Source organism: Somniosus microcephalus, chromosome 10 (assembly GCF_052327205.1).
Source record: "Somniosus microcephalus isolate GS21.2 chromosome 10, FLI_Smic_1.0, whole genome shotgun sequence".
Classification (NCBI taxonomy): Eukaryota; Metazoa; Chordata; class Chondrichthyes; order Squaliformes; family Somniosidae; genus Somniosus; species Somniosus microcephalus.
In genome coordinates, this window is record NC_140996.1 from 168,186,099 (window position 1) to 168,209,584 (window position 23,486).

Consider the following 23,486-nt stretch of genomic DNA (forward strand, 5'->3'; position numbering starts at 1 on the left):
ATGTTTCAGGACGTAAGACCCTTTCTCAGGACTGGGAAATATTATTTGGTTAGTCAGTTTTATTAATATGAGAAAACAAGGGGAGCTGCCAAAAAACCATAGTAAAAGGTACTAAGGTGGAAAGGAGTAAATTAGATGAGTTAAATCAGGAAGCAGTAATCAGGCAGCATCAAGCTTAGATTTTGAAAGCCTGAACATTGGAACAGGAAGGAAAGACTGAAGGGATTCCAGCTTTAAGGTTATGAGGAACAATGGGTTTGAGTAAAGTCTTGGATTTCAACACAATCCAGAGCTAGGGAGGAGAATGAGCACACAAGATGGCATTCTCTCAGAAGGTGAACAATAGGTCAAAGTGGAAGAGAAAAGGCAAAATTAATTGGATTGTAGGCTAAAGGGGAGCAACCGACTGCTGTAAAGGTGGCAAATTCAATTTAATGCAGAGAAGAAGTGAGAGATGATTCATTTTGGAATGTAAAACAGGGATGGGAAAGAAAGATGCTGAATGGCATGGAGAAACCATCACAGGCTGAACCAAACTGCAGCTTTGTAATGGAGGAAATGTGGCAGCCAATTTGCACCCAAAGTTCTGGGAGAACAGAACAGAGGTAGAGGCAATATCAAGCTCCTAGGTGTATTGATTTCAAGATACTACTAATTTTCAAATCCCTGCACAGCCTAGTCTGCTTAGGGAATCTGCTCCATCCATACATTCTAGGCCTCATTCTCTATTCCTCCAACTCGATCACTGCTTGTTCCCTGCTCTCTACATTCCTTCACAGAGACCATATTTCAGCCATTATGTCCCTGGCTTCTGAAATTCTCTTCCTGCTGTTAAAAGCCTTCAAAGAAGCAACAATTTTTTCCAGCCATGTCTTTGATCTCTTTCCCCCATCAAATTCTGTCAGATCCTGCTCAATATCCGTGTCCCTCTTATAAGCACAGATAATCATTTACATGAGGAGTGCTATGTAAACATAATTTGTTGCTAAAGCCCTTTTCTACAAACTGATCTTGGCTTAAATGCTGGTTGTTGAAAGTCAATTACTTATTTGGAATTTATGCAAGGGTTATTAGCATTATTCAAAGGTTAGCGTAGACCTCCTCTTTCTTCAGGTTAGAGGTCAGAGTAAAGGCAAGGCGTACATCAATGCCTCTCTGCATTGCAACAGAGATGGACTTATTAGGGTGAAGTTGACCGTTCTCATTTACCTTTCTAACTGTTTCTGATGTTTTTCCTCTCTGGCTTGTGCCTTCATTTGCTGTACTTCAATAGTGTCAGGTTTTCTCCTTCGCATGTAGAGTTCATGATTTCCCATACAAAGTGCTAGAATTCGTTTGTTGATTCGCAGCCGTGGAGCATAAAATACAAAATCCTACATAAAAACAATTTTACAATGCAAAAAAATTAGTACTGGTCATAATATTCAAATGACTACATAGCCTAAACTATATTTATTATGCTTGCATTTTGCCGTCAGCTTTACTCCAATCAACTTACTCAAAAAAGGTATGAGCAATTAGAAGCTAAAATAACTTTACAATGTTAATCATTTTTTTTTTTTTTTTTATTCGTTCATGGGATGTGGGCGTCGCTGGCAAGCCCAGCATTTATTGTCCATCCCTAGTTGCCCTGGAGAAGGTGGTGGTGAGCTGCCTTCTTGAAACGCTGCAGTCCATATGGTGAAGGTACTCCCACAGTGCTGTTAGGGAGGGTGTGCGAGGATTTTGACCCAGCGACGTTGAAGGAACGGCGATATATTTCCAAGTCAGGATGGCGTGTGACTTGGAGGGGAACTTGGAGATGGTGGTGTTCCCATGCGCCTGCTGCCCTTGTCCTTCTAGGTGGTCGAGGTGCCGAAGAAGCCTTGGCGAGTTGCTGCAGTGCATCTTGTACATTGCAGCCACGGTATGCCGGTGGTGGAGGGAGTAAATGTTTATGGTGAAGGATGGGGTGCCAATCAAGTGGGCTGCTTTATCCTGGATAATGTCGAGCTTCTTGAGTGTTGTTGAAGCTGCACTCATCCAGGCAAGTGGAGAGTATTCCATCACACTCCTGACTTGTGCCTTGTAGATAGTGGAAAGGTTTTGGGGAGTCAGGAGTTGAGACACTCCCCGCAGAATACCTAGTCTCTGACCTGCTCTTGTTGCCACTGTATGTGTGTGGCTGGTCCAGTTAAGTTTCTGGTCAATGGTGACCTCCAGGATATTGATGGTGGGGAATTCAGCGATGGTAAGGACGTTGAATGTCAAGGGGCGGTGGTTAGATGCTCACTTGTTGGAGATAGTCATTGCCTAGCACTTAAGTGGCAGTAACATCAAGGGGGGGCACGGTGGCGTAGTGGTTAGCACGGTTGCCTCACAGCACCAGGGACCCGGGTTCAAATCCGGCCTCGGGCGACTGTGTGTGGAGTTTGCACATTCTCCCTGTGTCTGTGTGGGTTTCCTCCGGGTGCTCCGGTTTCCTCCCACAGTCCAAAGATGTGCGGGTTAGGTTGATTTGGCTATGATAAATTGACCCTTAGTGTTAGGGGATTAAATACGTGGGGTTACGGGGATAAGGGTGGGATATGTGTCGGTGCAGGCTCGATGGGCCGAAATGGCCTCTATCTGCACTGTGGGGATTCTGCGTATTCTGTGTAACATTCGCGCCACACATCAGCCCAAGTCTTGCTGCAAGCGGGCATGGACTGTTTCATTATCTGAGGAGTTGCGAATGGCACTGAACACTCTAGTCATCAGCGAACATCCCCACTTCTGACCTTATGTTGGAGGGAAGGTCATTGATGAAGCAGCTGAAGATGGTTGGGCCTAGGACACTGCCCTGAGGAACTCCTGCAGCAATGTCCTGGGGCTGTGATGATTGACCTTCAACCACCATAACCATCTTCCTTTGTGCTAGGTCTGACTCCAGCTAGTAGAGAGTTTTCCCCCCGATTCCCACTAACTTCAGTTTTACTAGGGATCCTTGATGCCACACTCGGTCAAATGCTGCCTTGTTGTCAAGGGTAGTCACTCTTACCTCACTTCTGGAATTAAACTCTTTTGTACATGTTTGGACCAAGGCTGTAATGAGGTCTGGAGCGGAGTGGTCCTGGCGGAATCCAAACTGGGCATCAGTGAGCAGGTTATTGGTGAGCAAGTGCTGCTTGATAGCACTGTCGATGACACCTTCCATCACTTTGCTGATGATTGAGAGTAGAGGGGCAGCAATTGGCTGGATTGGATTTGTCCTGCTTTTTATGGACAGGACATACCTGGGCAGTGCAACGAGAGCTGGGTGTCCTTGTGCACCAGTCGCTGAAGGTAAGCATGCAGGTGCAGCAGGCGGTTAAGGCGGCAAATGGCATGTTGGCCTTCGTAGCGAGAGGGTTTGAGTACAGGAACAAGGGTGTCTTGCTGCAGTTATACAGGGCCTTGGTGAGACCACATCTTGAGTATTGTGTGCAGTTTTGGTCACCTCATCTGAGGAAGGAGTTCAGCAAAGATTCACCAGGCTGATACCTGGGATGGCAGGAATGATGTATGAGGAGAGATTGGGTCGATTGGGCTTGTACTCGCTGGAGTTTAGAAGAATGAGAGGGGATCTCATTGAAACTTATAAAATTCTGACAGGACTGGACAGACTAGATGCAGGAAGGATGTTCCCGATGGTCGGGGAGTCCAGAACCAGGGGTCACAGTCTAAGGATAAGGGGTAGGCCATTTAGGACAGAAATGAGGAGGAATTTCTTCACCCAGAGAGTGGTGAACCTGTGGAATTCTCTACCACAGAAGGCAGTAGAGGCCAATATATTAAATATATTCAAGAAAGGGTTGGATATATTTCTTAAGGCTAAAGGGATCAAGGGGTATGGGGAGAAAGCAGGACCGGGTACTGAATTTGGATGATCAGCCATGATCGCATTGAATGGCGGAGCAGGCTCGAGGGGCCGAATGGCCTACTCCTGCTCCTATCTTCTGTGTTTCTATGTTTTCCACATTGTCGGATAGATGCCAGTGTTATAGCTGTACTGGAACAGCTTGGCTAGAGGCATGGCTAGTTCTGGAGCACAAGTCTTTAGCATGACAGCCAGGATGTTGTCGAGGCCCACCGCCTTTGCTGTATCCAGTGCGCTCGGCCGTTTCTTGATATCACGTGGAGTGAATCGAATTGGCTAAAGACTGGCTTCTGTGGTGGTGGGGACCTCAGGAGGAGGCCAATATGGATCATCCACTCGGCACTTCTGGCTGAACATGGTTGCAAACGCTTCAGCCTTGTCTTTTGCACTCACGTGCTGGACTCCGCCATCATGGAGGATCGGGATATTCATGGAGCCTCCTCCTCCAGTTAGTTGTTTAATGGTCCACCACCATTCACAACTGGATGTGGCAGGACTGCAAAGCTTTGATGTGATCTATTGATTGTGGGATCGCTTAGCTCAGTCTACAGCATGCCGCTTCCGCTTTTTAGCATGCATGTAGTCCGGAGTTGCAGCTTCCCCAGATTGGCACTGCATTTTTTAAGGTACGCCTGGTGCTGCTCCTAGCATGCTCTTCTACACTCCTTATTGAACCAGGGTTGGTCCCCTGGCTTGATGGTAATGGTAGAGTGAGGGATATGCCAGGCCATGAGGTTACAGATTGTGGTGGAATACAATTCTGCTGCTGCGGATGGCCCACAGTGCCCAGTTTTGAGCTGCTAGATCGGTTCTGAATCTATCCCATTTAGCATAGTGGTAGTGCCACACAACACGATGGAGGGTGTCCTCAGTGTGAAGACGGGACTTCGTCTCCACAATGACTGTGCAGTGGTAACTGCTACCAATACTGTCATGGACAGATGCATCTGCGACAGGTGGATTGGCGAGGACGAGGTCAAGTAGGTTTTTCCCTCGTGTTGGTTCTCTCACCACCTGTCGCAGGCCCAGACTATGTCCTTCAGGACTCAGCCAGCTCGGTCAGTAGTGGTGCTACCGAGCCACTCTTGGTGATGGTCATTGAAGTACCCCACCCAGAGTACATTGAGCCTTTGCTACTCAGTGCTTCTTCCAAGTGGTGTTCAACATTGAGGAGTATTGTTTCATCAGCTGAGGGAGGGCAGTAGGTGGTAATCAGCAGGAGTTTTCCTTGCCCATGCTTGACCTGAAGCCATGAGACTTCGTGGGGTCCGGAGTCAATGTTGAGGACTCCCAGGGCAACTCCTTCCCGACTGTATACCATTGTGCCACCACCCCTGGTGGGTCTATCCTGCTGGTGGGACAGGACATACCCAGGGATGGTGATGGAGGAGTTTGGGACATTGGCTGAAAGGTATGATTCTGTGAGTATGACTGTCAGGCTGTTGCTTGACTAGTCTGTCAGATATCTCTCCCAATTTTGGCACAAGTCCCCAAATGTTGGTGAGAAAGACTTTGCAGGGTCGACTGGGCTGGGTGCGGCATTATGTCCGTAACCAGGTTGATGATGGGTGGTCTGTCCGGTTTTCTTCTTATTTTTCATAGCGGTTTTTTTTCCAACCGAGTGGCTTGCTAGGCCATTTCAGAGGGCAGTTAAGAGTCAACCACATTGCTGTGGGTCTGGAGTCACAGATAGGGCAGACCAGGTAAGGATGGCAGATTTCCTTCCCTAAAAAGGACATTAGTGAATCAGATGGGTTTTTAATGACAATCCGATCATTTAACGGTCACCATTACTGATACTAGCTTTTTATTCCAGATTTATTTAATTAACTGAATTTAAATTCCCCAGCTGCCGTGGTGGGATTTGAACCAACATCTCCAGATCATTAGTCCAGGTCTCTGGATTACTAGTCCAGTAACATAACCACTATGCTACCATTCCTGTGATCATGATCAAATATCACAAAATTCCACCACACATTTTCATAATCGGCATGAACAATGAGGCAGAAGCGGTGGGAAAATGAGACAGGAATAAATACTGGAGTTAAAATTCAGACACAAAATAATCGATTTTTGAAACTAAGTTTTCAAGTTTCTTTTGAAAATCATGGCAGAGATATTTTTAGTGTATTCTGTAGTAGAGAAAACTATCACGTATCAGCAATAAAGCTGATCAGTTAGCCTCAGATCTAGAAGATCAAACTCATCATCTGCACACCAAAAAGAGCTGTGCACAGGTTTAGAACTGCCATTATAATTTTCTTCCTAGTCACATGTTGAGCTAACAGGAATGTCACTGCAGTTTGGGAGGGAAAACTCCCATTTTCCTGGGGTACCTTTGTAAGTGCCAATAGACTGTACAGCCACTGTATTGATAAATGTTTACCAACATGATGGCATGTAAACGGTTTTGTCTCAAATAACAATTTTGTCACCTCTCCTGACTCTTGCATTTTAGGTTGTTTTCCAACATTTACTCATGCCTGTGGCTAGACAGTTGCGATAAGCAAATGGAGTCCCTTTATGCAGTGAAATTCAGGTCCTTATTCATGCAGTGTATTGGCTAGTGCACCAACCGATTGCACCAATCACTGTTAATGGAGAACATGTAGAATGCCCACCATATTCCCTAGTCATTTCCAAAGGCAGAAATAGAACATGTCACCAGACTAACATTAATAGGCGAACAGAACTTGGCGAGAGCTATTTGCACATTAGTCCATAAGAAGTTATGGACAATTAGTTAGTCTATAAGAAGTTAACACATTCTTGTCAGTGTATGTTACAAACTGTGGGAAAGAACAGGACATCTCAACGGATACTATTACGACATTTTATATAGCATTTTTAGAAAACCTCCCAGTATAGCTGGAGAAGGGAAGAGATCTAGGGAGTCAGTTCTGTAGATGTGACTGAAAGCTCCATCCAACAATCATGGGGGTGGATGGAAATTAATGACCAGAATCATAGGACTGGAATGGAGGGGTTATAGAGCTTACAGAGAAAGGGTGGTGGCAAGGCCATCCACCGATTTATAGACAAAGATTTTAAATTTAATATGTCGAATGACAAGGAGTCGGTGATTGTCACTATGATAGGTAGACAGACAACCGAGACTTAAATGAAGGGTAGAACACAAGCAACAGAGTTTGGACAAGTTTAAGCTTAATGAAGGGAGGATGGGATATCACCAAGGAAGGGCCACTGACGCAGTCATATCTAAATCTAACAGCAGAGTCAGACAAGTGATCAAGGGAAATGGTGGACAGGTAGAGTTGGGCATTATTAGCAAACATACAGAAGCTAACCCTGGGCTTGGAGATGATATTGACAAGGGGTAACATGTAGATCAGGACAAGGGGTCAAAGATAGATCCTTGGGGAGGGTTCAGAGATGATGACGGAAGGGAAGGAAGAGAAGCAATTGCTGGAGATGCTCTAACTACATTCGATAGGCAGGGAGAGAGAATAGAAGGTCTGTTCCATGCAGATGGAGCACGGAGGAAAGGCGTTGGAGAAGAATGGCATGATCAACTATGTTAAATGTTGCAGTTAAGGCCAGGAGAACAAGGAAGGGTAAAACAACACAATTACAGTTTCACAGGGTATCATTCAAAACTTTGCAAGGGCCGTTTCAATGCTGTGAGGGTGGAAATAAGGCTGATTGGAGGGGTTCAAACAGGGAGTATCAGGAAAGATATGCACAGAGCATTCAGTTTGTAGGTAGGCCTTCAACAGGAGATGTTGCTTGTGCATAATGAGATCCAATTCACCCAGTGAGTTCAAATGCTTTTCTAGAAATTAAAACTAAATAGCCTAAGCTGCGATTTACACCACTGAACATTTCATCTTAGTCATTTCTTTGCAAGTAAACAGTGTTTCACATATTTTACACCTTCCAAGATGAGGTATTAATGTCTGGAACTTGCTGTTTCCTTTGTATATTTTCCCTAGATCAAGTTTTGCTCCATATAAAAGCTATCCTAATAGCTCAGTATTCAGAGATAATATAATCGTCACTGTCAATCTTCATAAGTGAACACTTCAAATAAGGTATTCCAGCCACCAAAGCATCTTTTAGACTTAATTGGTTTCTGAACAGAGGCATTTGCTAGTTACATTAGCATACTATCTCCAGTCCTCCATTTTGTACCTTCGGAGGCTAGTTAGCTCCCAGTTTAACTCTAGCATAAAAGGCATGTCAAATACACTTGATCATTGTTTCAGTAAAGCACACCACAGAGTACTAAAAATCTAACTGTTTTTAGAACCATCATAAGCAATACTCGTGGGATATTTTAAGTGTATAAGCAAAATTGAGAGCCATGGTTGACATGTTCAATTCCCTCTCAGAACGTTGCTCTAATATAGAACTTTTGCCCAAGTGTATGAATTATTTTGAACTGCTCATCTGAAGGCAAAAAACGTTAGTCCTTTGCTGCAGTATCTTGCCCAATTTGCTATTTAAACCAGCTATTCTGCTTAGTGTTAATAAAGATGATCCCCAAATTGAACTTGCAAAACTGTAATTCAACTCCTGCTTTTCACACATAAATCTCTCCACTCGTGCATCAGGTTTGTGGCATTTTAATGCAGAAAAATGTTTTGAGACTCCTGTCTGCATCGGAGCAGTCTCCTCTTCTATGTGCTACAGAACGGTAGTTTTGGTTTTTCTGAAGATGCAAAACTACCGTTTCTTAGAAAACCTTCACAGAATTGACAGAAGTTTCTATGTAGAGCATATACTATATGCATGGAGTCAGCATGAATTATTTATTTAATGCATACATAATTTTGAGAAACTAATAAAATATTAATGTTTAAGATACAGTAATAAGATTTCTGAACAATTTGTGCATGGGCACAAAAATTCGATTCCTTAAAGATAGAGACTATACATCATGAGCGGAATGAAACCAAAGGTTTGTTTACATCAGATCCTATTAGAAACCCAAAGGGCTGAATAAGGAGTGCTTGAAGTCTCAATTTAGATCCAAATCCACCATTTCTCAGAATTGTTTTTACCCTCATACTGGCTCAGTTTCAACAATGACCTCCCACCCACACGTTTCCTCACCCATGATGACAACATTACTTAGAGAGAGAAACATGCAAGTCCTTAAAGACTCAGGAAAGAGTTCTTGGAAGAGCTCAAAACTCAAAACTCTGGGTTTTTTTTAATAAATCTCAGGACAAGGCTATAATACAAAGGTTTCAAATATAGCCATACAGCACAGAAGTACTGTGTCCCAAAACTGCAACCTTCATTTTTCTGAAGTACAATGCTTTAGTACTCAGTCTCTGCTTCAAACACTCCACTGCTCATCGTCTCTCTTACTCCAGTGAAAACAATGAATGTCAAGACCAAGATCAGAACATCCAAACAAAATTAAGAGATTGCAGTTCCAATCAGGAGGCTAACTGCTGAATACTTCTACTTTCATTCGTTCATGGGATATGGGCGTCGCTAGCAAGGCCAGCATTTATTGCCCTCGAGAAGGTGGTGGTGAGCCGCGTTCTTGAACCGCTGCAGTCCGTGTGGTGAAGGTACTCCCACAGTGCCGTTAGGGAGGGAGTTCCAAGATTTTGACCCAGCGATGAAGGATCGGCAATATATTTCTAAGTCAGGATGGTGTGTGACTTGGAGGGGAATTTGCAGGTGGTGGTGTTCCCATGCACCTGCTGCCCTTGTCCTTCCAGGTGGAGGAGGTCGTGGGTTTGGGAGGTGCTGCTGAAGAAGCCTTGGTGAGTTGCTGCAGTGCATCTTGTAGATGGTACACACTGCAGCCACGGTACGCCGGTGGTGGAGGGAGTGAATGTTTAAGGTGGTAGATGGGGTGCAAATCAAGCGGGCTGCTTTGTCCTGGATGGTGTTGAGCTTCGAGTGTTGTTGGAGCTGCACTCATCCAGGCAAGTAGAGGGTATGCCATCACACTCCAGAAGTGTGCCTTGTAGATAGTGGAATGACTTTGGGGAGTCAGGTGGTGAGATACTCGCCACAGAATACCCAGCCTCTGACCTGCTCTTGTTGCCAGTGTGTGTGTGTGTGGCTGGTCATCCAGGTCTTGCTGCAAGCTGGCATGGACTGCTTCATTATCTGAGGAGTTGCAAATGGCACTGAACACTGCAGTCATTAGTGAACATCCCCACTTCTGACCCTATGATGGAGGGAAGGTCATTGATGAAGCAGCCGAAGATGGTTGGGCCGAGGACACTACCCTCAGGAACTCGTGCAGCAATGTCCTGGGGCTGTGATGATGACCTCCAACCACCACAACCATCTTCCTTTGTGCTAGGTATGACTCCAGCCAGTGGAGAGTTTCCCCTCCCCGATTCTCATTGACTTGAGTTTTGCTAGGGCTCCTTGATGCCACACTCGGTCAAATGCTGCCTTGATGTCAAGGGCAGTCACTCGCCTCACCTCTGGAATTCAGCTCTTTTGTCCATGTTTGGACCAAGACTGTAATGAGGTCTGGAGCCAAGTGGTCCTGGCAGAACCCAAACTGGGCATCAGTGAGCAAATATAGCACCTTTAACGTAGTAAAACATCCCAAGGTGCTTCACAGGAGTATTATTATAAGACAAAAAATTCTCACCAAGACACATAGGAGAAATTTGGGCAGATGACCAAAAGCTTGGTCAAAGAGGTAGGTTTTAAGAAGCGTCTTAAAGGAGGAAAGAGAAGTAGAGAGGCGGAGGGGTTTAGGCAAGGAATTCCAAAGCTTAGGGCCTAGGCAACAGAAGGCACGGTTGAACAATTACAATCAGGGATACTCAATAGGGCAGAATTAGAGAGCAGGTAAGTCAGCGAGCACAGGGGTGATTGGTGAACGGGACTTGGTGCAGGTTAGGACACTGGCAGCCGAGTTTTTAAATTAGGAAAACAAGGCTAAAAAATTTAAACACAAGGGGGGGGAAAATTCAGTTGGTTGCGCCACCCGTTAGCGCCTTAAGAGGGCGCTAAGTGGGGCGCAAACCAACTAGCGCCCGGGCACGGCACTGCCCACGCCTCCCGCCAAATTCAGCGGTGTTGTGTATGTACCTTTAAGAGAAGAACTGATTCTATACTGCAGTACCGGCAGTGACCACCCCTGTATATAAAGCCATGGCAGGCTTCTGTACGTCAGTCTTAAGTTACCCTCTGTTCAGTAAATACCTGTTATTATTGTTCTCTTGCAGTCCGTGTATTATTTATACTCGGACACTACATTGGCGACGAACAGGTTCGAACTCACCTGCAGTACTGCATCACCTCACGGGGATCTTTCCCTGAGAAGAAGCTTTTGGAGGTCGAAGTCAGAACAACAGGCGTCGACCGCGGGCAACCGCCCAAGGATCCATCGGAGTTCGGAGAGTTGCAGGAGAGGCTGTGGAGAGCTGGGCTTGGCTCCCCAGTCAAGGTGTTCCAGCAAATCGTGCTGGTAGCAGGTAGTGCGCTGACCCTTCCGGGCTGCGGCGGGCTCGATCGAGCGGCTCTGCAGCTTCATCGGGAGGAAAAGAAAGAAAGAGAGAGAGAGAGAGAGAGAGAGAGAGTGGAGCGCACAGGGCGCGGTCAGTGCTCAAGAACCGGGCAGCGTAGTGAAAAGAAAACAACGGGAAGGAAAAGTGAGACGCGCCAAAGCCGCGGGTCGCCGCCATTACCCTGCAGAACGCTAGGAGCAGCGTGGCAGCAAGGGGAAGAAGGAAAAGCGCGGGAGGCACCATTTTATTCCATTGGGGAAGCAGGAAAAGCGCGGGAGGCGCCATTTTAATCCATTGGTGAAGAAAAGCGCGGGAGGCGCCATTTTAAATCACCCAAGATGCCGAAAAGTGGTAGTATCACTGCTTTCGACAACGAGGTAGAAGGCTGGACCACGTATGTGGAAAGAATTGAAGTGTACTGTGATGGGCCTTCAATAACCACAAAACTAGAAGTTATAGACTTTAACAAGTTGGCTTTTAATCACTAAGATCAGAGCTAACATCTCAACTGGTTCACAGGAATGAGTCATACAGATCCTGGGATCTTTATGTAAGAGAAGTCACGGGCGGAGCCAAGAGCCAAGACCTGGAACCTCCCAGGTTAGTCGGGAAAGAGGAAGTGAAACTATACACAGTGGGGGAGGGTAATATACATGAGTGCAAAACGAATACAGGATCAAGACAAACAGATTTCATTACATTCACCCCTTCTATAGATTTAGTCCATCGGGGTGATGTTTCTTAAAAGTTGGTATAAGTGAGTCTGTCAGGAGGTTTTGCAGTTCTCAGCGATCGGCGCAAAGCCGGTTGGGGTGCCTCTAGGGGAGTGGATTCTGGTTCCTCTGCTGTCCGGGCCTCCGCAGTGTCCTCCAGGTTAAAGTTGGGTATTGATACCTCTGGGCGTCCTGTCTCTTTGTAGTGTAGGTCTTCATCGGGTAGTCTCCCATCGTTCTCTCCGCTCCCCGAGGGAGCGAGGTCTTTTATGAAAACAGTGTCCTCTCGCCCGTCAGAGTATTCGATATTGGCGTACTGAGGGTTTGCATGGAGGAGCTGTACCTTTTCCACAAGGGGGTCTGTTTTATGGCCTCTCACGTGCTTCCGCAATAGTACTGTCCCCGGAGACGTCAGCCACGTGGGTAGAGATATGCCAGAGGTGGATTTCCAGGGGAAAACAAACATCTTTTCGTGAGGGGTAGCGTTAGTGGCAGTACATAACAGAGACCTTATGGAGTGGAGCACGTCTGGGAGGACTTCCTGCCAGCGGGAGGTCGGAAGGCCTTTTGACTTTAAGGCTAACGTGACAGCCTTCCAAACAGTAGCATTCTCCCTTTCCACTTGCCCATTACCCCAGGGGTTGTAGCTAGTGGTTCTGCTAGTGGCTATCCCCTTCGAGAGCAAGAACTGGCGCAGCTCGTCACTCATGAATGACGTCCCCCTATCGCTGTGTATGTAGTTCGGCATGCCAAACATGCAGAATAGATTACAGAGACACTTGATGACCGTGGCACTGGTCATGTCTGGGCAGGGAATGGCGAAGGGGAAGCGGGAATATTCATCAATGATAGAGGAAGTATACGTTACGGTCGGCAGAGGGAAGGGGTCCCTTGAAGTCCAGACTTAGGCGCTCGAATGGCCGTGTGGCTTTGATAAGGTGTGCGCGGTCAGGCCTGTAGAAACGAGGCTTGCATTCCGCACAGATGCGGCAGGCTCTGGTCATTGCCCTGACCTCCTCGATGGAGTGGGGCAGATTGCGGGACTTTATAAATTGGTATAGTCGGGTGACCCCTGGGTGACAGAGGTCGTTGTGGAGACCCTGTAATTTGTCCATATGAATGCTGGCACACATTCCCCGCGATAGGGCGTCTGGGGGTTCATTAAGGGCTCCCGGCCTGTACATAATATCAGTCGAACGTGGATAGTTCAATCCTCCACCTGAGTATTTTGCCATTCTTGATTTTCCCCCTTTGTTTGTTATTAAACATGAAAGCCACCGACCGCTGGTCGGTGAGCAGGGTGAAACGTTTGCCGGCTAGGTAGTGTCTCCAGTGCCGCACTGCCTCCACTATAGCCTGTGCCTCCTTCTCGACAGAAAAGTGCCTGATTTCAGGTCCCTGAAGGGTTTGGGAGAAGAAGGCCACAGGTCTCCCAGCCTGATTGACTGTCGCAGCTAAGGCAAAGTCTGACGCATCGCTTTCGACTTGAAAGGGAATGCATTCGTCCACTGCACACACTGCAGCCCTTTCAATGTCCTGTTTAATACTGGTGAAAGCCTCCCGAGCTTCAGCTGATAGTGGGAAGGACGTCGCTTTAATGAGGGGTCGGGCCTTATCAGAGTAATTGGGCACCCATTGGGCATAATACGAAAAAAATCCCAGGCACCTTTTTAAAGCTTTGGGATTGTGTGGCAGGGGCAGTTCCTTTAGGGGGCGTAATCGGTCAGGGTCCGGTCCAATTACCCCATCTTCCACCACACAGCCGAGGATAGAGAGACGGGTTGTGTTGAAGACACATTTGTCTTCGTTGTAGGTTAGATTCAGCTTTAGGGCAGTTTTTAAAAATCTCGCAAGATTTAGATCGTGGTCTTGCTGGTTGTGCCCGCAGATAGTGACATTGTCCAGATAGGGGTAGGTAGCTTGTAGTTTATTCTCGTCAACCATGCGGTCCATCTCACGTTGGAAGACCGAGACCCCATTTGTTACCCCGAAGGGCACTCAGAAAATGGTAGAGGCGCCCGTTCGCCTCGAAGGCGGTGTATGGGCGGTCCTCCGTTCTAATGGGGAGCTGGTGATACGCGGATTTGAGGTCGATAGTCGAGAAGACTCGGTATTGCGCAATCTGGTTGACCATTTCTGATATGCGGGGTAAAGGGTAGGCGTCCAGCTGGGTATAAATATTAACAGTCTGGCTGTAGTCAATTACCATCCGTTTCTTTTCGCTATTTTTAACTATGACTACTTGGGCACGCCACGGACTGGTACTGCATTCAATAATGCCTTCCCGTAGGAGTCTGTCCACTTCCGCCTTGATAAAGTGTCTGTCTTCCAGACTGTACCGTCTACTTTTGGTCACTATGGGCCTACAGTTCGGAGCGAGATTAGCGAATAGAGGGGGCGGGCTGATTTTTAAGGTTGATAGGTCACAGACTGAGTGGCGGCTGGGACCCGCCATATGCTAGCGTGACACTTTCGTGATGGCACTGGAAGTCCAGGCCCAAGATTACATTAACAGAGAGTTCTGGCATCACGAGAAGTTTAAAATCCTTGTAGTCCGTGCCTTTTACAGTCAGTGTTACCACACAGTAGCCCAAAATGTCCGAAGTGTGGGGCTTAGCAGCCATAGCAATTCTGGTCCGTGTAGGGGTTACCGTTAATGAGTGCCGCCGTACCAGGCTAGGGTGGATAAAGCTCTCGGTACTCCCACAGTCAATTAAACATTTCGTTAAATTCCCGTTTACCTGTATGTCCATCATGGATTTTGTCAACGGGTGTGGCCTGGATTGATCCACCGTGATCGAAGCCACTGTTGGGCCCTGGGCGGCCGTTGAGTCGGGAAAAGATGGCGGATCCCAAGATGGCGGCCCGCACGAGGCGGTGACGGAGTTGGAAATCGGATTCCCCCTGCAGACTTCGCTAAAATGCCCCTTTTTCTTGCATTTGAAGCATGTAGCGTCCTTCGCTGGGCATCGTTGTCTGGGGTGCTTGGCCTGGCCGCAGAAGTAGCATTTCGGGCCTCGAGACATTTCCGCTGTAGTAGGACTCCTGGGTGAACTTGTGTGGGGACTCCGGCGGCGTAGAGCTGGTCTGAGACCTGGACGGGGAAGATGGCTGATTCCAAGATGGTGGCCCCCTCGGCGCGCACGGGGCGGTGAGGGCCGCATGGCTGGAAGAATAAGAGTCAGAGTTTCTCTGGGCCACGTCCAGCGATCGCGCAGTGGCCACTGCCTTTTTTAAGTCCAGGACCTCCTTCTCCAGCAGTCTCTGCCGGATATAATTCGATTTGAGGCCCGTGATGAAGGAATCGCAGACCAATTCGTCAGAGTACGCGTTGGCCGTCACGGCCTTGCAGTTAGAGTCCCGGACCAGGTCCTTTAGGCCCTGTAAGAAATCGTCCATTGATTCCTCTGGTCGCTGCCTGCGTGTAGCCAGCAGATGCCTGGCGTACACTTCGTTTACCGGCCTCTGCTATTGGGCCTTCAGGATAGTGATGGCCTCCGTGTAAGAGGTGGCGTCCCGGATGAACGAATAAATCCGATGACTTACGCGAGTAGTCAGTAGACTCAGTTTATCTGCCTCGCTAGCGGATGAGGCCCCCGCGAAGAGTTCGAAGCATTTGAGCCAGTGTCCAAATTGATTTGATGCTTCAGCAGAATGTGGATCCAAGTCCAGACGCTCTGGTTTTAGGAGTCGATCCATCCTAGTATTCTTTAGTGATTAAAATTGATGGGCCTTCAATAACCACAAAACTAGAAGTTATAGACTTAAACAAGTTGGCTTTTAATCACTAAGATCAGAGCTAACATCTCAACTGGTTCACAGGAATGAGTCATACAGATCCTGGGATCTTTATGTAAGAGAAGTCACGGGCGGAGCCAAGAGCCAAGACCTGGAACCTCCCAGGTTAGTCGGGAAAGAGGAAGTGAAACTATACACAGTGGGTGAGGGTAATATACATGAGTGCAAAACAAATACAGGATCAAGACAAACAGATTTCATTACATACTGCAAGGCAAATGAGGTGGCCGATGGAAAGAAGGAGTCGGTATTATTAAATTTGATGGGCGCAAGAACGTACGGCCTATTGTGGAATTTAATTACCCCAGCTAAACCAGGCGGATAAATCACCTGGACCTGATGGCTTACATCCTAGGGTCTTGAGGGAAGTGGCGGTAGGGATTGTGGATGCATTGGTAATAATTTTCCAAAACTCCTTGGACTCGGCAATGGTCCCGGCAGACTGGAAAACTGCTAATGTAACACCCTTATTTAAAAAGGGCAGTAGACAGAAGGCTGGAAACTATAGACCGGTTAGCCTAACATCTGTGGTAGGTAAAATTTTGGAGTCCATTACTAAGGAGACAGTAACAGGACATTTGGATAATCATAATTTAATAGGACAAAGTCAGCATGGTTTTATGAAGGGGAAGTCATGTTTGACAAATTTGCTGGAGTTCTTTGAGGAAGTAACATATAGGGTGGATAAAGGGGAACCAGTGGACGTAGTGTATTTAGACTTCCAAAAGGCATTTGACAAGGTGCCACACAAAGGATTATTGCTTAAGATAAAAAATCACGGGATTGGGGGTAATATTCTGGCATGGATAGGGGATTGGCTATCTAACAGAAGGCAGAGAGTTGGGATAAATTGTTCATTCTCAGACTGGCAATCAGTAACTAGTGGTGTTCCGCAGGGGTCCGTGCTGGGTCCCCAACTCTTTACAATCTATATTAACGATTTGGAGGAGGGGACCGAGTGGAACATATCAAAGTTTGCAGATGATACTAAGATGGGAGGGAAAGTAGTGAGTGAGGAGGACATAAAAAACCTGCAAGGGGACATAGACAGGCTAAGTAAGTGGGCAGAGATTTGGCAGATGGAATACAATACTGGAAAGTGTGAGGTTATGCACTTTGGCAGGAAAAATCGTAGAGCAAGTTATTATCTTAATGGCAAGAAACTGGAAAGTACTGAAGTACAAAGGGATCTGGGGGTCCTGGTGCACGAAACTCAAAAGGTTAGTATGCAGGTGCAGCAAGTGATTAAGAAGGCCAATGGAATGTTGGCTTTCATTGCTAGGGGGATAGAATATAAAAATAGGGAGGTATTGCTTCAGTTGTTCAAGGTATTGGTGAGACCGCACCTGGAATACTGCGTACAGTTTTGGTGTCCATACTTAAGAAAGGACATACTTGCTCTCGAGTCAGTACAAAGAAGGTTCACTAGGTTAATCCCGGGGATGAGGGGATGGACATATGAGGAGAGGTTGAGTAGATTGGGACTCTACTCATTGGAGTTCAGAAGAATGAGAGGCGATCTTATTGAAACATATAAGATTGTGAGGGGTTGGATCGGGTGGATGCGGGGAGGATGTTCCCGATGATGGGTGAAACTAGAACTAGGGGGCATAGTCTTAGAATAAGGGGCTGCTCTTTCAAAACTGAGATGAGGAGGAACTACTTCACTCAGAGGGTGGTAGGTCCATGGAATGTGCTGCCCCAAAAAGCTGTAGAAGCTACATCATTACATAAATTTAAAACAGAAATAGACAGTTTCCTAGAAGTAAAGGGAATTAAGGGTTACGGGGAGCGGGCAGGAATTTGGACATGAGTCTAGGTTCGGATCAGTCATGGCCCTGTGGGTAGCAGAGCGGGCCGAGGGGCCGTGTAGCCTGATCCTGCTCCTATTTCGTGTGTCTAATTCTGTTAGATTCAGGAGATGGTTCTGTGATAGTAGATTGGCAGTTAGGATCAGATCAGCCATGATCTTATTGAATGGCAGAGCAGGCTCGAGGGGCCGATTGGCCTACTCCTGCTCCTGTTTCTTATCTTATCTTCTTAAACCAATGGAGAAAAGTTTTGAGGAGATTGTTAATATCTTACAGGAACACCTAAACCCTACACCGCTGCTGATAGCAGAAAGATTCAAGTTCCATAAAAGAAACCAGCACAAAGATGAGAGCAATGCTGACTATCTTACGAACTACGCAAGTTATCGAAGCACTGCCAGTTCGGAGCAGGACTGGCAGACACCTTACGGGATAGGTTGGTCTGCGGGCTCCAGAGTGAAGGAACACAGAAACGACTACTTTCGGAAAAGGACCTGACGCTAGAAGAGGCTTTCAGCGTGGCAGTATCCTACGAAACAGCAGCACGGGGAGCTGCGGAAATACAACAGAAACCACAGGAATACAGCGCTAACGAAATGGCGTATGGAGCAGAAATGTGCTATCGCTGCGGCAGAACAACCCATGATCAGAAGGACTGCTGGTTTAAGGACAAAGTATGCAGGCAATGTGGGAAAATGGGACACATAGCAAGAGTCTGCAGGTCGGGAAAGAAAACCAACACAAGAACTACTAAGGAAAAGTACAAGAAAGTAAAGAAATTGACAGACAGTAGTTCGGAAGATCAGGAGAGAGTGATAAGGACTCCGGGAGCAGGAGACTAAGTTGTCTAAAGTTACACAACGTGATCGCAAAGGAGGATCACCGAACCATTCGGGTCACCCTCATGATAGCAGGGTCCCCCAGTAAAGATGGAATTGGACACAGGATCAGCCCTAACTGTCATGAATCGACGAGACTATGAGCGGCTATTCTAACACATACCCTTGAAGGACCCGTCCATTGTATTGAAGACATACACGGGGCAAAAAGTCTACCCCAGAGGAAAAAATAAGGGTGCCAGTTGAATACAATGGCAAGGAAACACAGAAACTGTATCTATATATACTACCAGATGGAGGACCACCATTTTTGGGACGTGAATGGATCCGAAAAATACAATTGGATTGGCATTCCATTCAGGCACTAACTGTGACTGATAAAAAGGATGATGACGTCACACCTGGTCGACTGTCAAAGATTCTAACTGACGCGAAAGAGGTGTTCCAACAAGGACTTGGGACTCTAAAAGGAGCAACGGCAACGATAAAAATCGAAGATAACGCAAACCCAAAAAAATTTTAAGGCCAGACCGGTACCTTACGCGATCCGCCCAGCCGTTGAAGCAGAGCTGGAGAGTTCGGGTGTGCTATCCAAGGTGGACTGGAGCGAGTGGGCCACACCCATCGTTCCTGTAATGAAGAAATCATTGAGCAGCACACCTGGGGAACCGAAGAAGGTTCGCATCTGTGGGGACTTCAAGGTAACTGTGAACCCAGTCCTGCACACAGTACAATATCCACTTCCACGGATAGAAGATATTTTCGCCTCACTATCTGGAGGGAAACGCTTTACAAAGATTTATCTGGCCCAAGCGTATCTACAAATGGAGGTGGAAGAAGCGTCTAGGAAATACCTCACGATAAACACTCACAAAGGCCTTTACCAGTACAATCGACTGGTATTCGGGGTAGCATCAGCCCCAGCTATTTGGCAGAGGGCGATGGAACAAGTCCTGCAAGGGATCCCGGGGACCCAGTGTTATTTGGACGACATCCTGGTTACGGGCGAAAATGACAGTGAACACCTTGCCAACCTGGAGCAGGTGCTCACGAGATTACAGGAATATGGGCTACGAGCCAACTGCCCCAAATGCGAGTTCTTCAGGAGACAAATCTCGTATTGTGGCCACATGATTGATGAGGAAGGGTTGCATAAGTCGCTGGACAAGATTGAGGCTGTAGTCAGGGCTCCAGACCGGAAAATGTGTCGCAACTGAGGTCGTTCCTCGGGTTAGTGAACTACTACCATAAGTTCTTGCCGAATTTATCTACAATTCTGCACCCACTGAACGCCCTACTGCAAACTGGAGTAACATGGAAATGGAGTGATGAGTGTAAGCGTGCCTTTCAGAAATGTAAATGCCTAATCACTTCAAAAGTAGTATTGGCCCACTACAATCCAACACTACCGATTCGGTTAGCATGTGACGCATCTCCCTATGGCATCGGATCAGTGCTGTCACACAAATTCCTTGACGGTTCAGAGAGGCCAATAGCCTTTGCGTCGCGCTCATTAACCTCAGCCGAGCGTAACTACGCCCAGATTGACAGGGAGGCCCTCAGCCTGGTGTGGTGGGTGAAGAAGTTCAATCACTATCTGCACAGGCAGAAATTCACCCTACTGACTGATCAACCCCTGGTCTCCATTTTTAACCCAAAGGGCGTTCCGGTGATGATGGTGCAACAGCTGCAAAGATGGTCACTTTTTCTAGGGGCACATCAGTACGACAGAGTACAAGGGTACGAAACAGCATGGAAATGCTGATGGGCTGTCGCGCCTACGGTAGAGGAAGCACCTGCAGAGGACCCTGTTGAGATATTCCATGCGACCATAGTCGAATGTCTGCCTGTTACAAACTCAAGTATAGAGAAGGAAACCCGAAATGACCCGACACTCTCTCGGGTCTATGATTTGACGGTGAAGGGATGGCCAGCACATGGCGACTCACTGTTGCCAGCATTCTCGCCAAGGAGAGAACAGCTGTCAGTGTGCCGGGGGACCTTGATGTGTGGATCCCGAGTGGTAATTCCACCCAAGTTGAGAGATAGAGTGCTCAATGAGCTTCATGAGGGTCATCTGGGAGGGGTAAAAATGAAGAGCCTAGCCAGGGCGTTTGTGTGGTGGCCGGGAATCGATGAAGAAATCGAGGATATGACCAAGAGATGCACAGGATGCCAGAAGGTCCAAAACGCTCCACCACAGGCCCCGCTACATTCATGGGAGTGGCCCTCATCTCCATGGCAACGGGTACACATTGATTTTGCTGGTCCATTTATGGACTCAATGTTCCTAATCGCTGTGGACGCCCATTCGAAATGGCCAGAGGTCATCAAAATGTCCTCCACCACCACGGAGAAAACTATTGCAGTCCTATGGACCATCTTCGCCAGGAATGGCTTGCCAGAACAGATTTGCTCTGACAATGGGCCACAGTTTGTGTCCGAGGATTTCTGGAGGTTTCTGAGGAATAATGGAGTGAAACATTACACATCTGCCCCATATCATCCAGCCACAAATGGATTGGCCAAGAGGTTTGTTCAGACCTTTAAAAAGGCAATAAAGGCAATGCATAATGACGACATACCACAACACAAGGTGGATAATTTCTTGTTTGCTTACCGGAATGCGACACATGCAGTCACCAACCAAGCTCCAGCCGTAATGTTCTTCAACCGAAGGCTAAGATGTCGCCTGGATTTGCTCAAACCAAACATAAGACGAGATGTTGAGGATAAACAATTCCAGCACATCAATGAGAAGCCAACCAGGAGCTTCAAGATAGGGCAACCAGTCTTGGCCCGCGACTACCGAACAGAAAAATGGCAGCCAGGAACGATATGCACACAGCAGGGACCACTAATGTACACAGTGGACGTTGGAGAGAGCATCGTGAGACGCCATGCTGACCAGATTCTAGAGTCACAGGAACAAGCCAAACCCATACCACGAGCATTTGCACCTGGTAATCAACCCGAAGTACAGATTGCGTCTACCTCAGAAGCAGTGGTATTGGAAGCTGACGAACCAACCAATGACAATGAGCCAGAATCAACTCCGCCGCAAGAACAGGATACTCGAGAAAGGCGCTATCCAGTCAGGATCAGGAAGCCTCCTCAAAGACTGAACTTATAAATGATTATTTCAGTTGATGTATATAGTACAGAGAAAATTGTAATTGCAATTAGTTATTATTTAGTTGTTAAATGAATGTTATGTACTGTTTATCTAAAAGGGGAGGAATTGTTGTGTATGTGCCTTTAAGAGAAGAACTGATTCTATACTGCAGTACCGGCAGTGACCACCCCTGTCTATAAAGCCATAGCAGGCTTCTGTACATCAGTCTTAAGTTACCCTCTTCAGTAAATACCTGTTATTATTGTTCTCCTGCAGTCCGTGTACTATTTATACTCGGACACTACAAGCGGGAGGTTAGTGGTAGCGCTAACCGTTAGCGCTGCGCCGCTGGCGATGACGTCATCGGCGTGCGCAGCGCCCCGCTCACGCCCCGGCCGTGATCTTCGGGAGCGCCCCCTGATTTACCACCGGACGCTATGTCCGACAGGGTTAGGGTGGCGTACCTGCGGCCGGGGAGGCACAAATTAAAGGCGAGGTGCGGGGCGGCCATTTTTGTTGTTGGCCGCCTGCCAGTGCTCCCGTCCCCCAGAACCCCACCCCCCCAGCGGAGTGCCGGCTGCGCTCCAAGAGCCCGGCACTTCTCTTGGGTGCCGGGCTCTTTTGCCTGCACTCCCGATCCCCGGGGGCCCAGCTGAGCCCCAGATCACGCTGCACAAGGCCCCTCCCCTTTAAGAAGGGAAGGCCTGCAATACCGCAGCGTGACGTGCCACAGGCCGTGGCGCTGCGGCACAATATTCACTCGCAGTGCCCCAAGAGGGAGGCGGGGCGCCTCCAGTAGCGCCCCGCTTCCCTTTGGGGCGCAACTGACCAATTTCCGGCGCGGGGGCGCTACTCTTAGTGCCCCGGCGAAGTTAGCGCCCCAAACGGGGCTATACTGAATTTCTCCCCCAAGGACTATTTCTCCCCCAAGGAATATTAAGGATAAAGCATTGTGTATATTGAAGTACGTGTTGAAGCCTAGTTTGCACAGGGATTTGCTACCGTTCAGTAGTATTGGTTGGGTAGGTGATAAAATTTATCATTGGCTTGCAGTGGGATGGCAGAGAAAAGGGAAGAAAAACATACATGCTGATCAGGTCTTTTTTTGAGTCCAGAAAAATAATCCTGTAAGCAATTATTTGAGTACTTGGCAATGAGATAGCACCATACCACTCAACTGTACCCCATTTTAAATCAAGAGTATTTAACTTGACTGCAGACAATTCAGAGGCATGAAACCATCTCAGTGCCAAGAGCAATATTTTACAAGTTACTTGTCAAATTAATTTTCTAGACTTCAAAACTAAGATAACAGCACATAATTGTTTTTTTTATTCTCTCCTGTCCCTCAACCAGCCAAAGAAGTTATATTACTCACCCCTTAGCACAAGGTTTAGTCTATTTGGCATTAAAATATTAACGTTTTAATCTCAGTTGGGGGAAAAAAATTATTCAATTATTTACATTTTGATCCTCACCAAAAAACAAAGTTCCAGACTGAGGAAAAAAAAAAAAAACAGGATCCAACCCAAACTATAAGGCATACCTTGCTACAAGGTACTAAATGTTCTGTTCCCAAGGAGCACGTTAGGAGGTAGTGGTATTGCTGAATATTCATGGTCATTTAATCATTCACAATGAAAGGAATTCAAAAATCATGTGTAACCTTCTAAGCTTTAATTCACAAGAGTGAAAATTAATATTTAAGTGTTAAAAATATTAAATACTTACTGGAGCTTTCTTATCAATAGGTTTTATGACAAACTTTTTGTCATTAAAGGAGATATTTCTTATTTCACTCCAAGGAAACCCAATTTTTGGCGTCAATCTGTTGAGTAAAAATTACAAATTGCATTAATAGAAGTACAAT

General features: G+C 46.9%; 1 protein-coding gene across 7 annotated transcripts in view; it reads right to left on the bottom strand.

The window, feature by feature from the left end:
* The window catches only part of LOC147111838 (radixin), a 97,963-nt gene that overhangs the window by 25,890 nt on the left and 48,587 nt on the right, over positions 1–23,486 (bottom strand). For all 7 annotated transcript variants that reach the window (XM_085999115.1, XM_085999119.1, XM_085999114.1 and 4 more), the window contains 2 exons: positions 23,348–23,444; positions 1,210–1,373 (listed from right to left, as the gene is read on the bottom strand). In XM_085999115.1, the coding sequence (XP_085855241.1) occupies positions 1,210–1,373; positions 23,348–23,444 (261 nt within the window). The remainder of the gene's footprint in view (positions 1–1,209; positions 1,374–23,347; positions 23,445–23,486) is intronic.